The following is a 20,510-nucleotide window of genomic DNA, read 5'->3' as shown; positions in this document are numbered from 1 at the left end:
CTTCTCTGAGGGGCTGAGTCATAGAAGCGTTTTGTTTGGAAGAGACCTCTAAGACCATCCAGTCCAACCATTAACCCAGCACTGCCAGGTCACCACTAACTATGGCCCTCAGCACCACATCTACACAGCTTCTACATCCCCCCAAGGACGGGGACTCCACCACTGCCCTGGGCAGCCTGGTCCAGGGCCTGACAATTCTTTGGAGAAAGAAATCGTTCCTCATGTCCAACCTAAACCTCCCCTAGCACAACTTGAGGCCAATTCCTCTTGTCCCTGTAGCTTATTATTATGGAGAAGAGACCAATCCATGTCTGGCTCCAACCTCCTTTCAGGAAGTTGTAGAAAGCCAGAAGGTGTCCCCTTAGCCTCCTTTTCTCCAGGCTGAACAACCCCAGGTCCTCCAGCCATTCCTCATAAGATATGTTCTAGACCCTTCACCAACTTTACTGCCCTTCTCTGGACACACTCTGGCACCTCAATGTCCTCCTTGCAGTGAGGGGCCCCATACTGAACCCAGTACTGCAAGAGTGACCTCACCAGTGCTGAGTACAGGGGGACAATCCCTGCTGGTCACACTGCTGCTGATCCAGGCCAGGATGCTCTTTGCCTTCTTGGCCAGGTTGGGCACACATTGGCTCATATTCATCTGGTCAGAGACACTGACACTGCTGGAGGCAGCCAGGGGCCCTAATGCCCACAGGGACGGTGCCACAGCCCTGCCATGGGCTTGTGTCTGCCATGTTCACCCCAGCCATGTGAAGAAGCTCCCATACTGGTCTCAGTTTCTCTTGGGCACACACCAGCCAGACCTCTGAGCCCACTTGCCAGCCTCTCACAGTAACCTGGCAGAAATTACAAATGCCACATAAAGGTGAACACCCAAAAGCTGAGGGAGATGTGTGACAAGCCAGCAGCCACACCAACCAACTCACCAAGCAGCTAAAGAAACCCCAAACCCCATGCAAACCAGGGACATACCTGATGAGGTTTTTCAAATGTATGATTGTTTCAGGCAGGGAAGATGAAGAGATCCTTCCTATGCTAAATCTGGAAGCAACGCGAGAAGCTCAGGTTAGAGATGAGAACGAACGCAAGCAGCAGTAAGCTTGGTTTCCATCCAGATCAGATCTAGGGCTCTGTGATTGCTCTGTAATCTGGATTAACCTTTTTTTCAGTGTGTTACTGTGGAAAACCAGGGCCGAGCTGTCCTTGCTCTTGGCTGGGATGCGGAGTGGCTGAGCTGTGAGGGCGAAGCACGCCGGGCACAGGGCAACGGACCCCAGCGCCGCGAGGAGACGATGGGAATGGGACCTCCACAGCCAGGAGGATGCTCCTGATGTGTCCTGTCAGCCATCTTCAGCTCCTCCAAATGCAGAAAGGCAAACACTGTACTTACTGCGGCTGGCACTGGCGAGAGAAATTTGTTTGCATGGACATAAAGAGGACACTCAGCAGCTGATATCTTTACTGAATGAATTTATTGGTTTTTGAACTAAAGTTGCTCACAGTTATTTAACAAGGGATACATCAGATTTTTGTTGTCCATTTTAAACCATTAAATAACGTCAGGTTGTGTCTGTATATGTGTGTGTGCGCGTGTGTGTCTTCAAAGTACAAAATAGGAAGGATAACAAGAGGTATTGCTTTCATTTATTCTTATATCTTGTGTAAGTAATCCCCTTCCTGCTTGTACCACGTGGGTGTTGCTGATATAGGTATTTACTTTTCTTTTTTTTTTAAATTATTATTATTATTTTTTGTATTGAAATCCCAGCCTTTTGTAGAGGTACAATGTAACAGAAGCATCAAAATCTATACACAAGGGAAGAGAAAAGAGGGAAAAGAAGGACGGGGGTGATGGGAGGGGAGCTCGGAGGAGAAGTAGAGAGAGGGCGGAGGCAGGAAAGACAACGAAAGCAAAAGAGACTAATTTACAGCAATGTCATGCAATTAAAACTGCCCCCCTCTCCTGCACCCTTGCCTCCCCCCCTCCCCAGCCATCACCCCCTGGTGTCTGACATGCACACAGCAATACGAGAGAGAGAAAAGTTCCAGAACAGGGAAAATAAACAAATAAATTAAAAAACCCAAGAAAATAAAAGAAATCCCTCCCATTTGGGGGAATGGGGAAAGGGGGTGGGGGGGGAAGGGGGCAGAAGTCAAAGGTCTTTGCCCCAGTTGTGTCTTTAAAAATTCTCTTTTTTTTCTTTTTTTTTTTAATCTTCAAACCTATGTACAAGTTAAACCTGTCCAAGAAGGGGGGGAAAAAAAACATATTAAATAAACCCAACAACGACAATGACAACAAAAAGAAAACAACCAAAAAAACTCATCCAACATTATCATTAAAATAAATAATAATAATAAAAAAAGAATCTTGCAATACAACATACACCCATAGGAACCCAACGAGCAGCAATCGAAGGTCATAAAAGAGCAGAACACTAAATGCTAAGCCTACATTCTTAAAATCTCAGTCAAGAAATACTTCTCACTGTGTTTTGTCTTCCACTCACCAAACCACGTTCGGTTTTGTTTGTTTAAGCCTTTGAGCTTGGGCCAGAATAAGTTACACTTGGTCACAGAACTCCTGAAGAGGAGGAGGAGGAGGGAGAAAAACCAGAGCAGCGGTGAATCTTCTTTTCTCAAAGTCACAAGGTGAAAACTTAAGGGGGGTTTCTGTGCCTTTTTTTGTCCCCCCTCCTCCCCAAAATAAATAAGAATCAAGGTTGCCTCTACACAGTTATTAAACAGAAGATATATCTGACAGCTCACTCTTTTAAATATATATATATATATATAAATAACCAAGACCTAAGAACTGAAACACGAAAGGAAAAAAAAAAAAAAAACAGAAAAAAAAGAAAAAGAAAAAGGTCCTCATCCACCCAGCCCCACCCTCCTCCCCTTCAAAAAAAATAAAATAACCAAACCAAACCAAAACCCAAACCCAAACCATTATAAAAATATCTCGCAGTACTTTTTAAAGTTTACAGTAGCTTCGTGATTAGGTCTCCCATTGCCCTGACTCCACCTTGTCTTGCTCTGATGAACTAAGTGCCAGTGATTTGCACGCACACACACAGAGGAAATAAAACCCAAGAGAAGTCTCTTTTCTTCCTCCTCTTCTTTTTTTTTTCTTTCTTTTTTTTTTTCCTTTTGTTTTTTTTTTCCCTTTTTTGTTTGGTGTTTTTTTTTTCTTAGAAAAAAATAAATAAAAATCACCCAAGCCAACAAATGAAACTGAGAACTGAAAAAAAAAAAAAAAAAAGAAAAAAAAAAGAAATAATAATACTGATATCAATGCAGCACTAGCAACACAACAATTGCCTCTAAATGCAAGGGTGTGGTGGAGGATCCAGCTGGTCGAAGAAGGTCCCAGCGCGGTGGTGGCACAGTGGCAGGGAGTTGACAGGTGGGGAGGAAGGTGTTGGAGGAGGAGCAGCAGTAGCAGCAGCAGCAGCAACTCTGCCTGGTGGCGGGAGAGAGAGTCCTTGGGCAGAGTCTTGTCCCTCTTCTTTGCTACCAGAAGTTGCCTTTTTGTTTTGTTTTGTTTTGTTTTCCCTAAGTTTTTAATGGTTTTGTTTTGTATGTGTTTAATTCATTGAACCCCCTCTCCCTCCTACGTTTTACTCCTTTCCCCTTCCAGCAGGTTGAAAAAGCAAAATGATACAGTACAAAAAACCCCAAAAACCCAACTCCTTGGTATACAAATGTATGGATGGATGGATATTGATAGCTAAAGAGCTAAATATCCACACACAGATACATCTATATATTAAAAAAAGGGGGCAAAAGGAAAAAAATATTTAAAAAGTAAAAAAAAAAAAAAAAAAGGGTGGCAGAGAGAAAAAGAAGGTTAAGAAAAATCCTGTGGTGAAGCTCCCCAATATTGTCTTGGTTCAACGCTTAGTTTTGAGTTGCTCCTGGCTGGTTTCTGATGAGAACGTGCTCTGGATTCATGGAACCACTGCTACACCCAGCTCCTGCCCCACACCCTCCCGGCTGTGGGCTGAGGTCACCTGCGCGGACACAAAGTTGCTGAAGGGTAAAGGTTTCACTCCAACAATTTGCAACCTCCTTTCAGCCTGGACTCCGCAATCCCACAACTGAGCAGATCTCTCTTGTGGAGCACCAAAAATTAAAAAGGGGGAAAAAAAAAAAAACCAAACCCACAACAAAACCAACAAGAAAAAAAGAAGAAAAAAGAGGAGGGGAAAAAAAGAAAAGGAAAAAAAAAGGAAAAAAAGGAGTGCACTGGGGAGGTGTCTGGGGAGAAGTGGGGGAGAAACCCACTTCCTGAAGGGAGAGGGGAGGCTGGGAACCTCAAACAGGACTGGTCCTTGGACAGTCTACATCGGTTGCCTTCCGTCAACAAGTGTCCGCAGAGCACAGAAGGTGAAGCCGTGGCTGACATGTTAACTTTTCGGGATAATTCCTGGTAGCAGAGCGGAAACAAGTGGTGTCGTCAGAAACACAGAGAGAGCATCAACAGAACAAGAAAACAAAACCAAAGAAAACAGCAACCGAAAAAAAAAATTAAAAAAATCATAACCATAAAAAAAAAAAAAAACAACAAAAACAACCCAACCAAAAAAATCAGGAAGGAAGGAAAAGAAAGAAAGAAAAAAAAAAAAAAAGGGGCAAAAAACAGCCGAAAAAAGGGAGGGGAAAAAAACCAACAAAGAAAAAAAAAAAAAAAACCACAACCCAGTTGGGTTTTGTCATCTGTGCTACCTTTTTCTTTTCTTTCTTTTCTTTCTTTTATTTTCATTCTTTCAGGGTTTTGTTTTCTTTTGTTTTTTTGTTTGTCCTTTTTTGTGTGTGTGTGTGTTTGTTTCTGAGATATATATTATATATCATATATAAATATATATATGTATATATATACAGTCATTCCTTCATACAAAAGTTGTCTATAGACAGTTTTGTACTGTTGTGGCAAGGTATATACATCCTTCTAGTTTAGAGGCTAGCTTGCTAAAGGAATATTCTTTCATTCTTTCTTGCTTTCTTTTTTTGTCCTGTTTTGTTTTGCTTTCTGTTCTTTTTCTAAGTTATTTAATCTGTTTTGTTTTTGTTTGTTTGGTTGGTTTGGTTTGTTTTTTTTTTTTTTTGTTTGTTTTTTTTTTTTTTTTTAATGTGTTTATTTAAGGTTGGTCTTGTAGGCCGACTGATGAGACCATCTTTGCTTTGTCTTTGCCAGCAGGGTACTTATTGTCTCCTCTAGACCCATAGTCATTAGAACCGGAATCGCTCCGCTTGCTGTTTGCGCTATGCTTGGTTGGCGTGCCGGGGGGATGGCTCACCTGCCCGTTCTTCTCGTCTGAAAAAAGTTGTTTAATTACGTCAAAGAAGTTACTCAATGGGCTGCCTGGGTACACAAAACAGAGGAGACAAAAAAAGAAAGAAAGAAAGGAAGGAAGGAAGAAAGAAACAAAACAAAACAAACAAAAAAAAAAGAGAGAGGGAAAGAGAGAGAGAAAGAGGAGAGAGAACAAACAAACAAATGAACAATGGGGTTTTTAACGAGAAGAACATGATGAGGAGATCCAGAGCCACGTGCGTGGGGGTGTGTGGGGGATGAAGACAATGAGCAGGAAGAGGAAGAGTGTTTAGGATGGGACACCTACAGAAATAAAGAGGCTGGGAGCATAAAGCAGCTCGGGGGAAGGTCCTGGTTTTCTCCTGAGGGAAGGGGCACAGCTATCTCACCTAGCAGGAGGACACAGTGCCTCGGTGCAGTCTGTTACTGGCAGGCACTTGGCCACTCCACACTGGAATGTCAGTGGATGTCATGCTGGGTAGAAGCAGATCCCTTCTGAGCGCTGCTGTTACCCTCAGGGGGTATCTGGAGGTGCTCACCAATGCCTGCGCTGCTTTGCAGTGGTGCTGAGCTCTCTTGCCACACCAGGAATGAGGCTGTCTGTCTGAGTACCTCCTTGCTCACCTTTTGGTCACTAAGCCTGAAGCACCTGAGTGCTCCAAGGCAAACAGCATTTGACAAGGAGCTATGGCTGACAGGAATATTGCCATCTGCATGCAGGGTCTGTGGCTTGTACTTGCAAGCTCCTAAGGACCTTCAGATCCTTCTTACAGCAGGAACCTGGAAATGAAGGTGCTGAATGCACTGTTGAAGCAGGCTGATATACACCTAACTATTTCAGGGACCTATCATGGTCAAGAACTATTTCCTCATTGTCCTGAATTCATATTCTCCCTACAGCACAGCCTCCATGACACTGATATTCGCTCCAGTGGAGTTAGGAGCCAGACTGGGAGCAGAAGAGGTATGTCCTGAAGGCAGTCACCAAAGCAGGCTGCAGTTTGAACATGGGCTGGGCACTGTGCACAGAAGTACAGGTATACCACTGGCACTCCAAGCAGCAGCATCGTGCTGTTCTTAAAGCCCTGTGGCAGAGAATGACAGAGGCCATACCCAAGGAAAGGCTCTGGGGTGTTACCAAGGGGAAGGGACCAGCTGCTACTGGACAAGTAGCCTGTTAGGGGCCATTTCTAGTCCCTTTATATTTTCTTGTATTGAGGCATTAATCCTGTTCAGACATAGAAGGGTCACTCTAAATTCTCTAAACATGGAAACTGAAGGTTTTTATCTAACATCATGGAGGTGATGCCTGTTCATGACCATTAAACCCCCATGATACTTTCCTCAGCATTGGGACTGTTGGCTCCCTCGTCCTAACAAATTCAGATCATTTATGTCCTACCTAAGTAATTTCATTCTCCAGCTCCCAGAAGGAGCTCCTTGTATATGCTTTCTGATGCTGTGAAGAGTGAAACCTTTCAATCCCTGAGATGGGAACAACAATTGGGAGCAAAGGGGTTCCTTCAGAGCAGGGGTTGCCATTTCTCCACAGCTGGTGGACACTGGTGGCTGAGTCGTATTATATTTCCTTCACCTTCATCACAAACATAAGCAAAACAGTTACTACAGCAGGCAAGTACTTTCTGGGCACAGTAACTTGGCTGAAGAGCTTGCTGAGTGCTTTCATATTCTCTAATGGAAAATGCCAGACACACATCAACTGCTCTTATAGAAAGAGGGAATTTGGATTTGTGCCCTGCAAAATGAAAGGTTTCCCTCTTTTTTTCCTGCTCCACACTAACCAGGTAGCTGATGTTTTCCTCTGCAGGTGAACAGGCATTGAGAAAAAACAAATGGCTGGCACATACAGCGAAGGACCTCAGCCTTATTGATCTCATTCATTCCTTGTCTCCCTCTGCTTACTGCTCTGTGGCTAACTTACTGCTGGCCCTGAGTCTGTCCACTCATTGTTACACCAATGCCACAGGCAAATAGCTTTTTGGGCATCATTCCAGCTTCTGGAAGGGCATCATTCACCTAACTGAAGTCTTAGTGATGGGCTCAAACAGACAGTCAGACAAAGCACGTGGCTCAATGTCTGCCTAAGAAGAGAAGGGCCACCAAACTCTCAGTCACTGTGGGGTCAGACTGCTGTGAGCTCCACCTGCTTCCTTCCACATGCATGAAAATGCTTTGGAAGGGGGGAGTCTGCTCCACATCTATGACTTCTATTTCAGAGAGTTCCCTAAGCCTCCCTAAAACTGTTTCATGTTTGTGGGCATATTCTCTGCTCAGACTCATTTTGTATCTGCTAAGACTCCTTTCTACGTGCTCAGACTTGTTTCTATTTTTTTTTTTTTGAGTGGCTACCCTTTTTCAGTGAAAAGAAAGGGGAAAAAAAAAGCAAGCAAACACTCAGCCTTGAATGCAGGTATGTGGCCAGATCTGGTTCTTATGTGGCTTTGGACTCCTCATCGTCATAAGCAAATGGAGTCAGCAGAGAGAATGAAAAAGAGCACTGAAAAAAATGCTGGAGAGGGAAAGACTGCTAGGTTGGGAGAAAAGGGGAGGGGAATATCTCTAGTTGTTCAGCTGAGCAGTTTATTCAACAAGCTTAGAGGGAAAGAAGAGGGCAGAGTAAGCAGGGCTCTGCAGGAATCAGGGGAGTTCTTTTGTTTTCACGCAGACAGCAACAGCAGACAGAAGTACAACTTGCAAGAATGGAGCAATAAAACATTTTTTAAATTATATTGATATATCTGGTACTTGCTGAGTCCTGGCACAGGATTTTTTAATCATCCTATTAAAATATGCAGCCCCTGTTTCATCCACCCTTTCTCCTCCCCGTGCCCTACTGGCTTAAAAGTGCCTGGAGATTTATTGCAGCAAAAGTATTTAACAGTCTGTTTTTCCTTGCCTGTATCACTGCTGGATTCCTTACAATCAGCATTTTCAGGTAAAATTTTAATGGGAGGTAAGAAATCCTTAGGGATGTTTAAAGAGAGCTCCTGAAAATATAAAATAGGCCATTTCACTAACCCTTTCCTTCCTCTGCCTTTGGTAGTTGCTGGACTTGTAATTAAACACCAGCTAATGCCACTCTCCTGTCCTGCAGGCAAGAAAGAACTGATCCTACAGCAAGCAATGCAATCACTGCCTTGATGTTGTCTATGTGTCAATGTGTTAGCCCACACCTGGGCTGGTCTAGATGCTGGTCTCTGGATAGACAAAGAGCCCTCCCATTTTTCTCTGGAGACAGGCAAACATGGGGCAGCTGCACTGGAAGCATGGAAGTGGAGCGTGGTGGTGCTCTTCTTAGTTCTTGTTCCCTTTGGGCTCATACACCCCATAAAACAAGACTTGAAAACGCAGGTGGCGATGGATTAGAATAGATTTTTCAGCACTCCTCCACTCCTAGCATCAGTGTGAAATTGTTCCTAGGCTCTCACACCTGTAAGTCCATCTGGGGACCTCAGAGAGGCTGCCTCTCATTTCAGAAAGTGAGGTGACATTCCATTTCCTCCAGACTGGGAGGAAGGTTTGGCTCACTGAGTCTTCACAACTTTCCCAGTGTTTCATGCATCTGTAACTAAGGTCTTGGTTCCTTTTGAGAGCAAAAATGTTCATCAACACAGAGCAAAGAAGGTATGAAGGGCAGCAAGGGTGAGAAACTGTGGGAAGGATCAGAAGCAGGGTGGGGGCTCAGAGCATTGGGTTCACATTTGTTAGGAGGAGATGGATGTGTGCATTTTTGAGTTAGACCAAGGAACTCAACGGTGCAAGATGGGGAAGGGGAATGGGTTTGAAAACAAGCACTGAAGCTTATGAAAGGGTCATGTATTGAAGGGATGCTAGGGAAATATCTTCCTGGGGAAGGCACTGGCTCATGGCACCTGTCTGCCTCACTGTCACGGCTGAAGAGCAGCAAAGAAGTCACAGCTGCGAATGCATTTTGAATACAACAGGCACTGAAAGGAAGAAAGGGGGCTGGAGACAGACACACAAAAAAGGAAGCTGAGTAGGTGGCTAGCATCAGCCCCTACAGTCCTCTGTGTTTCATCTCTTTTCAGGAAGTCTGGCTGACATTGACCAGAGGTGTCACAGGTTTGAGAAACAAAGGGAGCGGAGCACCACGGTGAGGGAGGAAAGGGAAAACAAGGTGATTCACTCCAGGCACCAGAAGTGACACCAGGCAAGGATGCACCTTGCAAAGACCCTGACCTCACAAAAACTTTGCCCTGACCTTGCAAAGACCCTCGCAGTCCTCCACAGGAAAATAACACGCAGCTTCAGGGCAAGCCTGGAGGCTTCAGTCACTGACTAGAGCCTGCTGGTTTGTAACATTTTAAGACAGGGTTTGGTCTTCTTTTCATTGAAGCAAATAGCAACATTCCCATTGACTTAATGGAAGCCAACCCTGAGGCACTTCCTTCTCCTGTGAAACCCTCTCTCACATCTATGTATTTTTAATGCACTAATCCTTATGGTGCTGAACATGAAGCTGCACAAAACAAATCTGCCATCCGTGGGATTATCCTCTGCCTCTCCTTTCTCTGTAGCCTGAGAAATTTTGTGTTTCTGCATTTTTAGCTTAGGCTTTGGGAGAAAGTGAATGGGAAAAAAAATAGGCCTCCACTGGAGACAAAAGATAGCCTTGGTCAACCTGACTGGTTGCTTTCACATCCTTTCTGTCTGTGGCCTGCCTCTGCTGTTGAGTTCTTCTTCCTGTACCCATTCTTTTCTCTTTACCCCTTGTCCTTTCCATCCCCAGCTTGCTCTGCCTTGTGATAGTAGCTGTGTCTTCAGTGAATCATGCAACAAAAATCCAACTCCTTTTGCATAAACCAGTGAAACACTCTTGATGGGTGATAATCCATTCCCTTTCAAACCCACTTTGATCCACTGACAGTGTTCTAGCCCTCTTTTCTTCTTAAGACTAGGCATTTTTAGCTCTTTTGCTTGGTTTCTGTTGGCAGAGTCCCTTCTGCCTTCAAAACCAGGAGACTTAATATACAGAACCCACTCCAGGAGTACACACAGTGAAAGGGAAAGCAGAAAGAAAGTGGCCAATTCTTCTTTTGTTTAGCTGCAATTTCATGGAGGGGTTTTCCTCCAGGCTGAAGAGCTCCTAGCTTAGGTATTGTACAAATACAGATGAGAGGTACCTCCATGAGCTCATCAGCTACTGAAGGCTACAGAAAGAATTTGTTGTTCCTTTCATAGTCTTGCTGGAGGCCATCATACAGAACTTCCTCTTAGTCTGTGAACCCATCCTAGAAGGGAAACTGCAGAAATCCCGAGACAGGCACTTGTCTAAAAACACAGGAAGTCAGGAAAGCTTTCAAGAGACATGGATGTGGTTTTTACTGGGTTTATAAAAAGACAGAACCAGCTGACCAGAACAGGTTTTCCCATTTCTTGTTTTCTCCAGTTAGTTACCTAATAGGGCAGTTGTTTAGATTTTGCTTCAGACTAGGAGTAGAAAATGGAGATAGAAACAACTCCAGTTCCTTAGGAGGACACCTGGAGTGCAGATGGGGATGGTAAAGTGACTACCAAAGGTAAACACAGAGTTTGTTTTTCAGAGTCCTTAGACTCTGCCAGTGAAAGCACCAACTGAAAGCACCTCTGGTCTGGCAGGAGGATTCCTGTCCTGGCAGGAGGATTGGACTGGATGAATCTCCAGAGGTCCCTTCCAAGCCCTAACATCCTGTGGTTCTGTGAAAGCAGTGCTTGCAGAAACAGACTTCTGGGAAGAACTATTCAGATACCCCACAGGTGTCCATGTTACCAGCAGAAGGTAGAAACTTTCATCAGCGACACACCTGGACAGAGCTGACCAACCAAGCCGACATTTAAATGTCCTACAACCCATCCTTGTTCTTACTGCCCTATAACATCCTGGCTCCTCTGCAGGAGGGTGGCCCAATGTCTGTGAGAAGCCAGATGCATCCAGATGGTCATTCTGCCTCTGTCTTTTCTCTCCCTCTCTCAGACCCAGAGCAAATCCTGAGATCCAGGCCAGCCTTTCCTGTCACGGGTGACGTAACTGTGACAGGTAGCTAGAGAATGGTGAAGACAGGCAGCAAAGACCCAAAGAGATGAGGCACATTTCCTTGCTGCTGCCTCCTGCAGAGCTAAGGCATGAGTAATTAATCAAAACCCAAACATGTCCCTGAGTGATGAACAGCTCTGGCCAGTCCAGCACCACCATCCAACATTCAGGAAAGGAGAGAGGCTGCCGGAGAGCAGGGATTCATACATTCCTTTGGACAGCTGGTGGCACTGAAAGAGCAGGCAAGGAGAGCAGGGGGATGAAGAGAAGCCAGATTCTGTTGTGGAATCATGCTGTTCTGGGAAAGGACTCAGCCCAAGAATTCTTTGTATTTGCCTGTCCTTTTGCAAAGATCTGCCTGCACAAGTGTGTGCTGAGAGGGGAAGCTGACGACCTACACTCGGAAAGCCACAGCAGATGATGGCAGTGCTGCTTCCCATCCTCTTGTGAGGCTTCCGCTGCTTCCTTCCAATTTTTTGTCTATAAAAATGTCAGGAATGTAGTGGCACTTGGCAATATGATTTTGTTCTTTCCTGACAGATGGATGTTCAAGTATAATCTTACGGGTTTTAAGTTCTCTGACCTGCTCCTAAAGAGAGAAACACCCTGTGCATGCTGCTGAAATGTTGCCTCTTCCTTTCCTCTGAATCAATCCCTTCAAAATACAATTTAATTTCCAGGGGAGGCCATCTCACATTCAGCTTAGTACAAATATTCACATGGAGTGTCCTGGAGCACTGCCTGCCATAAAGGAAGTGCTGTGTGTGACCTTAACTGAGGGAGATCTGTTTTCTGTATTGGGTATCATTAGAGAGATAAAGCAAAAGATCTTGCACTGGACAGTGAAAACCTACCCACAGCTGTCAAGACAGGCCTGGAGCATCTCTGCTATGAGGATAGGCTGAGGGAGCTGGGGTTGTTGCTCCTGGAGAGGAGAAGGCTTCAGGGGACCTTAGAGCTGCCTTCCAATACCTGATGGTGCCCTACAGGAAGGCTGCAGAGGGACTTTTCATAAGGGTGTCTAGAGACAGGACAAGGGGGAATGGTTTGAAGCTGAGGGAGAGGAGGGTTAGACTGGATCTTAGAAAGAAGTTCTTCAGTATGAGGGTGGTGAGACTCTGGAATAGGTTGCCCAGGAAGATTGTGAATGTTTCTTCCCTTGGGGTGTTAGGCCAGACACTCCAGGATGAGGCTTTGAGCAGCTGAGTCTAGTTGAGAGGCTGGAGTAGATGATCTCTAAAGTCCCTTCTAACCTGAGCCCTTCTATGATTCTATGACAGGACCTGCCATGTACCAAACAGTTTGACACATCTGGATCCATCTTTAGTGCCAAGTTGCCATTTTTTTGCTGCCCTCTATGGTGTAAAAGACACCAGTCATGTGTTGGAAAGGAAATGTCTCCCCAACACAACACAAGAATGAAGAGCTGTGATTACAGCATGGGGGGAGTCAGACACCCACTGGGAAACAGAGGAGAGCTGGACAAGGGTAACTGGGAAACCTGGCTTGAACTCTTTGGAAAATCTGGCTTATAAGTCATGATCCATCCATTATGAATGAATATGTGATCCTTCAGATGGGTCATCTTCCTTTTTTCTCTCATTTGGGTCACAATTTAGGCAGAAGAATCAGCCATGCTCAGAAAGACCAGCAGCCAGCACGAAAGAAAAACCATCTTGCTCTGACTACCTCCCAGCAGAACAGAGACTTTCAGCTGGGAGGGCCGTGCACATTTTTTTTCTCTAGGTTTCAGCCTCAGTGTTTCTGTCACCAGCTATGACTTTATAAATGCAAATCACCAACCTCCTCTTCCATCAAACAGCTACTTCCTGAGAAGCAGGATTACTCTGATGAATGCCAGTATGGATCAGGATCACTTCCAAGAGCACCACATCCAGATACTTGCTGCTACCAACAGCCTGGAAATTAGCCCTCACAAAGCCACATGCTGCAATTGCAACCCAAATGGGATGTAACAAGTTTTAAACTACAAAATGTCTCCTAATTTCTCAGGTAGCTTGGGATGGTACTGACATGGCCTTGTGCCTAGATGAATCAAGCTGTGACTGCAAGGAGCTAGGAAGAGAAACCTTTACTGCAGTGAAGTTGCATTGAGGGTGATTGGCCACAGGGCACAAGGTCAGATGGCTCTGAATAGGAAGCTCTGTCAAGTCCTGAACACTGGAAACAAGAGATTTGAGTGAGATACATTGGAAAGATATGAAAGGCAAATGGATTTGCTGTGCTTCTGCTTTGATCAGATCACTTTGTTGATAGCCACTGGTACACACAAGGATTTGCAAAGCTTTTTAAGTCCCAGTGTCCAGAGAAGGGCTACAGAGGGCTGGAGCCACCTATCCTATGAGGACGGGCTGAGAGAGTTGGGGTTGTTCAGCCTGGAGAAGAGAAGGCTCCAAGGAGACCTTCTTGTGGCCTTCCAGTATCTGAAGGGGGCTACAAGAATGCTGGGGAGGGACTTTTTAGGGTGTCAGGGAGTGACAGGATTGGGGGGAATGGATTCAAGCCAGAGAAGGGGAGATTCAGATTAGATATTAGGAAGAAGTTCTTCACCATAAAGGTGGTGAGACACTAGAACAGGTTGTCCAGGGAGGTAGTGGAAGCCTCATCCCTGGAGGTTTTTAAGGCCAGGCTGGGTGGGGCTCTGGGCAACCTGATCTAGTGGAAGGTGTCCCTGCCCATGGCAGGGGGTTTGGAACTGGATGATCCTTGAGGTCCTTTCCAACCCTGACAATTCTATGATTCTGTGATTCTGGGTCAGTGGTGCTAGGAATGAAAGTTTCAAACTTTAAGTGGCAAGACAGGACACTGGTAACAAACACAAAGGTCTTCTGGCCAGCCTGTTGTCACAGGCTTGTGGTCTAAGACTCCGCAGGAACCTTTTCTTGTGCAGTGCCTAACACAAGAACATTATTTGGCTGGAGCTGCAATAGTTACACCTACTAACCTTTTCTTCCTCTCATCATCACCTAGTTCCACAAAGTGCCACTGAAGACTTCCCTGAGATGGAAAACAAGCAAAGATTGTCTCACTTGGAAAGAAAACTCAGCCCTGGACAGCTACAGTGTGGAGACTGGGCAGTTTCCAGGCTCCCTTGGTGTCTCTTCAAAGTAAAGTCAAGAGCAAGGCAAACTTTGCAGAGCTCAGTGAAATGTGCTTATTCAGGACTCTGAAACACTGAGGATGGCAGGGAGAATGAGCCATCAAAGGTTTTACTACCAGCCAACTGCCCAAAGAAGCTCTCCTACCAGCATTTAGAGGATTTAAGGCCACTAAGGTTTGTGAAGGCCAATTCTTTTCTGAACAAGGACCACTGAAATGTCACCACCATGGGTTTCTGTGTGGTGTGTACCTCAGACCCAACATGCTCCATCTACAATGACACTTGCTTTCCAAGCCTCAGCTTTGGGGTTGAAGCTGGAGGGTTCTCCAGTTTGTGTATTATCTTGATGTTTGTTTTTAATAATGCAAAGGCCCTGCAGAACGTATTAGAACCTCACTGTCAACTATACAACCTGCTCTTTGGTGAGATAGACATAAAGACCAGATTAGATGGTAATAAACAGTCCTCTCAATCCTGCCTCAAAAGAAAGAGAATCCAGCTTCTTCTTTTACAGCTGTGTTGATTTTATAAGGCTTAACAGCCTTATAAAACAGCAGCACATAAAGTGGTGGAGCTTATGTGTCACTAAACTGCTTTGGCTCTGAGCACACACAAGGAAGAGAGCAGCTAAGCCGGGAGGTAGCCCTCCCATAGGCGGTTTGCAGGGTACAGCTGCATTAGCAGTGGGAAGGGTTTAGCTTCTACAAGGTAAAGCTAACCTTCTGAACAGATAAAAAAGGCTTCATGGAAACCAGCTGAGTCTTTCTGACTGAAGAAAGACTAAGAAATGCCCATTCCCCTGCTGCAATGGGTGGAAATGTAAAAGAAAAAAGCTCCACCCCGACGGGCATTCCAACTTTATTATGAGCCAAATTCTTTCCTCCTGTCGTGCAGCATTAAGGGTTGGCAGCAGCTCTCTGGTGTGCAGAGGCAGGGCTGATGCAGCAGCTGTCACACCACGTGGATACTGGCAGTTCCTATGGCACACCTCTGCTGCTCAGCGTTCACTTGTTGCTCAATGCCAACACCTATGCAAAACCACTTCTCAGCCAGATGACCATGGCTAGCAGGAGATGCATAGAACCATACAATTGCTTTGGCTGCAAGACACCTCAAGATCAGCCTAACACCACCATGGCCATTAAACCATGTCCCAAAGTGCCAGGCCACAGGTTTCTTGAACACCTCCAGGCATGGTGACTCCACCACCTCCCTGGGCAGCCTGTTCCAAAGCCTGACCTCTCTTGCAGCATGGACATTTTTCCTCATCTCCAACCTAAACCTCCCCTGGTGTAGCTTGAAGCCATTTCCTTTCACCCTATTGCCTGATACAAGAGACCAACCCCCACCTCTCTCCAACCTCCTTTCAGGGAGCTGCAGAGGGCAATGAGGTCGCCCCTCAGCCTCCTTTTCTCCAGGTTGAACAACCCCAGTTCCATTAGTTGCTCCTCATCCTCAACCCTGATCTCCAGACCCTTCACCAGCAACTCAGCATCTTGAAGGATTAAATAAATTTGCCTTGCTGTTAATGACAACATCCAATGGTTTACAGTGGGTGAAAAGATATCCCTCATTCCCACCAGAGCTTTAATACACCTGAGCCAGGCACAAAGCATCTGATGAGCTCTTCCTGATCCAGAGTTAACTCTTTTGCAAGAATGACCTCCTGTGCTCACTCTCAGAGTAGAGAACAATAATGAGGTAAAAAACCCCAAACAAACACATAGTATAGTTCTTCTTTGGGTATTAGGAAAATTTCTTTGCTGCAAGAGTGGTCAGGGATTGGAACAGGCTGCCCAGGGAGGTGGTGGAGTCACCATCCCTGGAGGTGCTCAAGAAACCTGTGGACATAGCACTTGGGGACGTGGTTTGATGGCCACGGTGGTGTTAGGTTGATGGTTGGACTGGATGATTTTAGAGGTCTTTTCCAACCCAAACAATGCTATGATTCTTACTCTATTTGTTGTTACTAGATGAACATTGTGTTAGCTTCACAGGGGGTTCCCTGTCCTGAAAGCCATAGAGGACATTTTGCAAATAAGAGGCTACATGCTGGCATCATTCCTTGTCTCAGGCATGACTGAGCTCTCCTGCCCATGAAATAGCTCTTCACTCCCCTAGGACAGTGGAATTCAGGCTGGTGCAGTCATCACTGCTGATTCTGTGAGCACAGCAGCTCCATTAACCCCCTATAACCCACCCCTTCACTTCCCTGGGGACACATTTATATTCTGTCTGTGCTGTAGCTGCCCAAAAGCAGTCTCCCTGTTGGCCTTCACCTTGTCCTCCTTGTCCCTTGTTGGATTGATGTTGACACAGTGGCAGCTGGAGGGCCTGCCTGAACTGGGAGTGAGTGGTGATGTTCCCTAGAGAGCCCAGAGTACTGGCTGGTTATCTGCACAGCTCAGCTTGCTTGTGAGCAGTCAGGAGAATCAGCACTGCCATACTTTCTTATCATGTGAGTGCCAGATCTGAGTAAGAAGGAAAAGACTGAGGGAGAAGAGGGATTTACAATCTTATGCCTTCAAGAAGAAGCTGCAAGTTTGCCTACAACTTAAATCAGTCTTCATGATCAGAAATGGTATAACCCATGAGATCAGAAATGGTACAACCTAGACAACTCAAGAAAGAAATCCAAAGAGCTCCTTACAGAGCAAAGGAAAAACTGCCACCAAGGCCAAAAATCTGCCTCTGTCACACACACATAACCCTAATATTATCTCCACTGTGACAACTTCCTTTTGTTATTCCAGACTCCAGAACAACTCCAGAACAACCTTCCTTCACTAAGAGATGATGCAGGAGTGGCAGGTCCAGCTGGAGAGCTCAGTGATTCCTTACTCAACAGCTTGTGTTCCCTTTCAGAGAGATCTCTGAATTCAACCTAGACCCCAGAATGGAAATCTAAAGAGAACAGAGCTCTCCTGCACAGGATCTTTCTGTTTAAAAGCTGTGTAGCTGTGGTGCTGAGGGACATGGTGCAGTGGTGACCTGGCAGTGCTGGGTTAAGGGTTGGATTCGATGATCTCAACACAAGAAGATTATGGACCTGATGGAGCTGCTCCAGAGGAGGGCCCCCAAAATGATCACCTGTCTCCTATGAAGAGAGAGTTGGGGCTGTTCAGCCTGGAGAAGAGAAGGCTCCAGGGAAACCTTAGAGCAGCCTTCCAGTACCTGAAAAGGGCTATAGGAAAGCTGGGGAGGGACTTTTCACAAGGGCTTGTAGTGATAGGACAAGGGGCAATGGCTTTAAACTAGACAAGGGTAGATTTAGATTGGACACTAGGAAGAAGTTCTGTACTATGAGGGTGGTAGAACACTGGAACAGGCTGCCCAGGGACATGGTGGAGGTCCTATCCCTGAAGACATTCAAGGTCAGACTTGATGGAGCTCTGAGCAGTCTGCTGTAGCTGCAGATGTCCCTGCTCACTGCAGGCAGGTTGGACTGCATGAGCTTTAGCTTCCAACCCAATGCATTCTATGATTTTCAAGGTCTTTTCCAACTGAAACAATTCTATGATTCTGAGATATAAGACAGAAACCTCTCTTAGAATATTTCTTGTATTTGGAGGAGTCAGCAGGGGAACAGGTATTGAAAGAAAGAACATAGTCCATGTGTGGATAGAGAGAAGGAAAGGCAAGGGAGAAGCTAACCAAAATTCACAGAGCTCCAAGCAAGCTGAGCTGCAAGTTGGGCAGGAATTTTTTTTTTTTTTTTTTTTAAATCTCATTCCTGGTAACATTCTGAATCTTCAGTAGGTTCACTACTCCTCCAACTGGAGACACAACACCCTTCCCAAAGACTGGACTGGAACTATGACCACTTAACACTAGCCAAGTGCCTGACAGGTAATATGAGGTGTGCCTTATGCAAGACTCCAAAGGGTCTTACCCCAAGGATATCTGGGGAAGAAGGGAGTGGATGCAAAATAGAGTTCAATAACATAGCAATCCTGTCTCAATAACCAGCAGGAACCCAAGGGAGCCAGCAGCTAGCAGGGCAGCATTCACTGCAGAAAAGGGACTGAAGAATCATGAGTCAAAGGCAGCAAGTAAACAAAGAGGGGAAAATAAAACAGGGAAGAAAAAAGAAAACCACTGGCCTGGGTCCCAGTGAAGGAGGGGAATCTCAAGTGCAACACCACACACTTGTGCCATGAAGGGGAAAGCCGTGGTGGAGCCTGTGCATCCGTGCATGGATGGGGAGGAACAGAGTCAGGGGAAGGTGCTTGTGCCCACCAGGTCGGTGAAGGACAGTCTGGGCTGTTAGGGGGTGGGGAGACTCGACAAGAGCGTGAGGGGAGCAGGAGAGGGGAGGGGAAGAGGTGGGAGGGTCAGGCCGGCGCATTGTTAATGTTGCTCAGCAGGGGCTGGGGAAGGAGGAAAGGCAGAAGGGAAGGAAGTTCTTACCACATTTGGAAAGTCTGCCAGTCATCAACTCCATACAGTTAGTGGTGTCTGGATCATAGAACGGAAAGAGGAGGGAGGGAGGGAAAAACATAAAAAAAAGGTTTCCATACCTCTGTGCATAGAGTAGTAACTTAGCACATTATTACCTGAAGCAGGAAACATAAACACATCTTGGTCTTCACACAACCCAGGCCAGATTCTGCCACCCACTGTCAGCCAGTGCAAACCCAGCCCTGTGACTGGGGGCAGGAGTGGCTTCAGCCCCACTGCTCCACTCACCTCTTCATCATAGCTACGGGTGTTTATAGGGTCTGGGAAGCATTCTGCCACCACATTAGCAAACTAAAAGCCTTGTTTCACCTGGTCACCTTTGCAAGTTAGCCTGCAATAGCCAGGAACGGCCTGGCCAGCTGATCTGTGATCCCCAAAACCTGGAGAGAGGGAGGAAGCGCAGCACTGGCTACGGGACATGGACGGAGATGTCCCTAATGGCTTCTTACACAGCTCAAAGACATCTTTTAGACCCCAAAGCGCAATGTGCAAGCTCTCTACATAACTCTGCCTCTCTCATTCACATGTAGGCTCTTACTCCTCTTGCTCTCAAAAAGGCAACAGAATTACTTCGGCAAAGGGTGGCAGAATCTGGCCCTGAGGCGTATCCACTTCATATATAGCTCCCATTGCCACAGCCTCTGAGTGCTTCTTCCTCAGGTGTGATAAGCAGAAGGAGCTCTGTGCATCAGCTTTAAAGCAGGAAAGACCAGCCCAGCTGGACACTTCCACATGGAACCTGCTGTTAGCCAAGATTCCACTACATTTGGGACCTCAATCATCATGTTCATGAGTGCTGGGCAATGTGGAGCACTCACTGCTGAGCAAGTGGCTAACAGTTAAAGCACTCAGTTCAGTCTCACATCTCCTCTTGCCTGGCCTTTCAGTGAACACTTGAGTGTTCAAGATATGGTTTCTTGGACATATGCTGAAAATCCCTGACTGCTAGGAAGCTCTAACTCCTCCCTATCCATTGGAAAATCTGCAGGAGAGAGGGGAGAGTAATTTTTGCATTCCTCCCCTTAAATACTGAGAAAAGTCCTTTCAAAAAAGGAGGAAGGGATGCTGGATATGCTTGGGAAAGCTGACCCCATGCTAGAAGAGCATGGATATGTATTTTTTTCTGGTGCAGCCAGGCCTGTGCTGTGTAGACCACCTGGGAAAGCATGGAGGAGAGAGGGCAGGGGCTTGGCCCAGTAATGCTGGCCAAAGCATCTAGGCAGCAGTTATGTGCTCTCCATCCCCCTGGTTAGAGGCAGGCTCAGTGGGAGATGATACCCATGGAAGATCCCTCAGAAAGGGGCAAGACTGAGAGAAAGAGAAAGGGGGAAAAGGAAGGAGGTGAAGGAGAAAAGAGTATTGAAGAACAGGAATCAGAGGTGTCAGAAAGGGCAGGAGTTTACCTGCCTTTGAATTTCTTTGGCTAGTCTGAGTGAAGGCAGATTAAGCTCCCCAAATACATTTGTCCCTGAAGATGCCTAGCAGGTTTAAGAAGTGCCTACAGCTGCTGACTGAGCTAACAACCAGAAGTCACAGTCATGGGCCTG

The 20,510-nt window shown here is 45.9% G+C and overlaps 1 protein-coding gene across 1 annotated transcript in view; it reads right to left on the bottom strand.

The window, feature by feature from the left end:
* Positions 1 to 5,150: 5,150 nt before the first annotated feature.
* The window catches only part of BRSK2 (BR serine/threonine kinase 2), a 387,342-nt gene continuing 371,982 nt past the window's right edge, over positions 5,151 to 20,510 (bottom strand). Inside the window, exon 19 of the mRNA XM_054390340.1 lies at positions 5,151 to 5,326. Within this exon, the coding sequence (XP_054246315.1) occupies positions 5,151 to 5,326 (176 nt within the window). The remainder of the gene's footprint in view (positions 5,327 to 20,510) is intronic.

The sequence above is a fragment of the Indicator indicator genome, chromosome 21, assembly GCF_027791375.1.
Source record: "Indicator indicator isolate 239-I01 chromosome 21, UM_Iind_1.1, whole genome shotgun sequence".
In the NCBI taxonomy this organism is placed as follows: domain Eukaryota; kingdom Metazoa; phylum Chordata; class Aves; order Piciformes; family Indicatoridae; genus Indicator; species Indicator indicator.
Note: the sequence above shows the minus strand (reverse complement) of the source record. Positions and strands in the feature narration are given on the sequence as shown.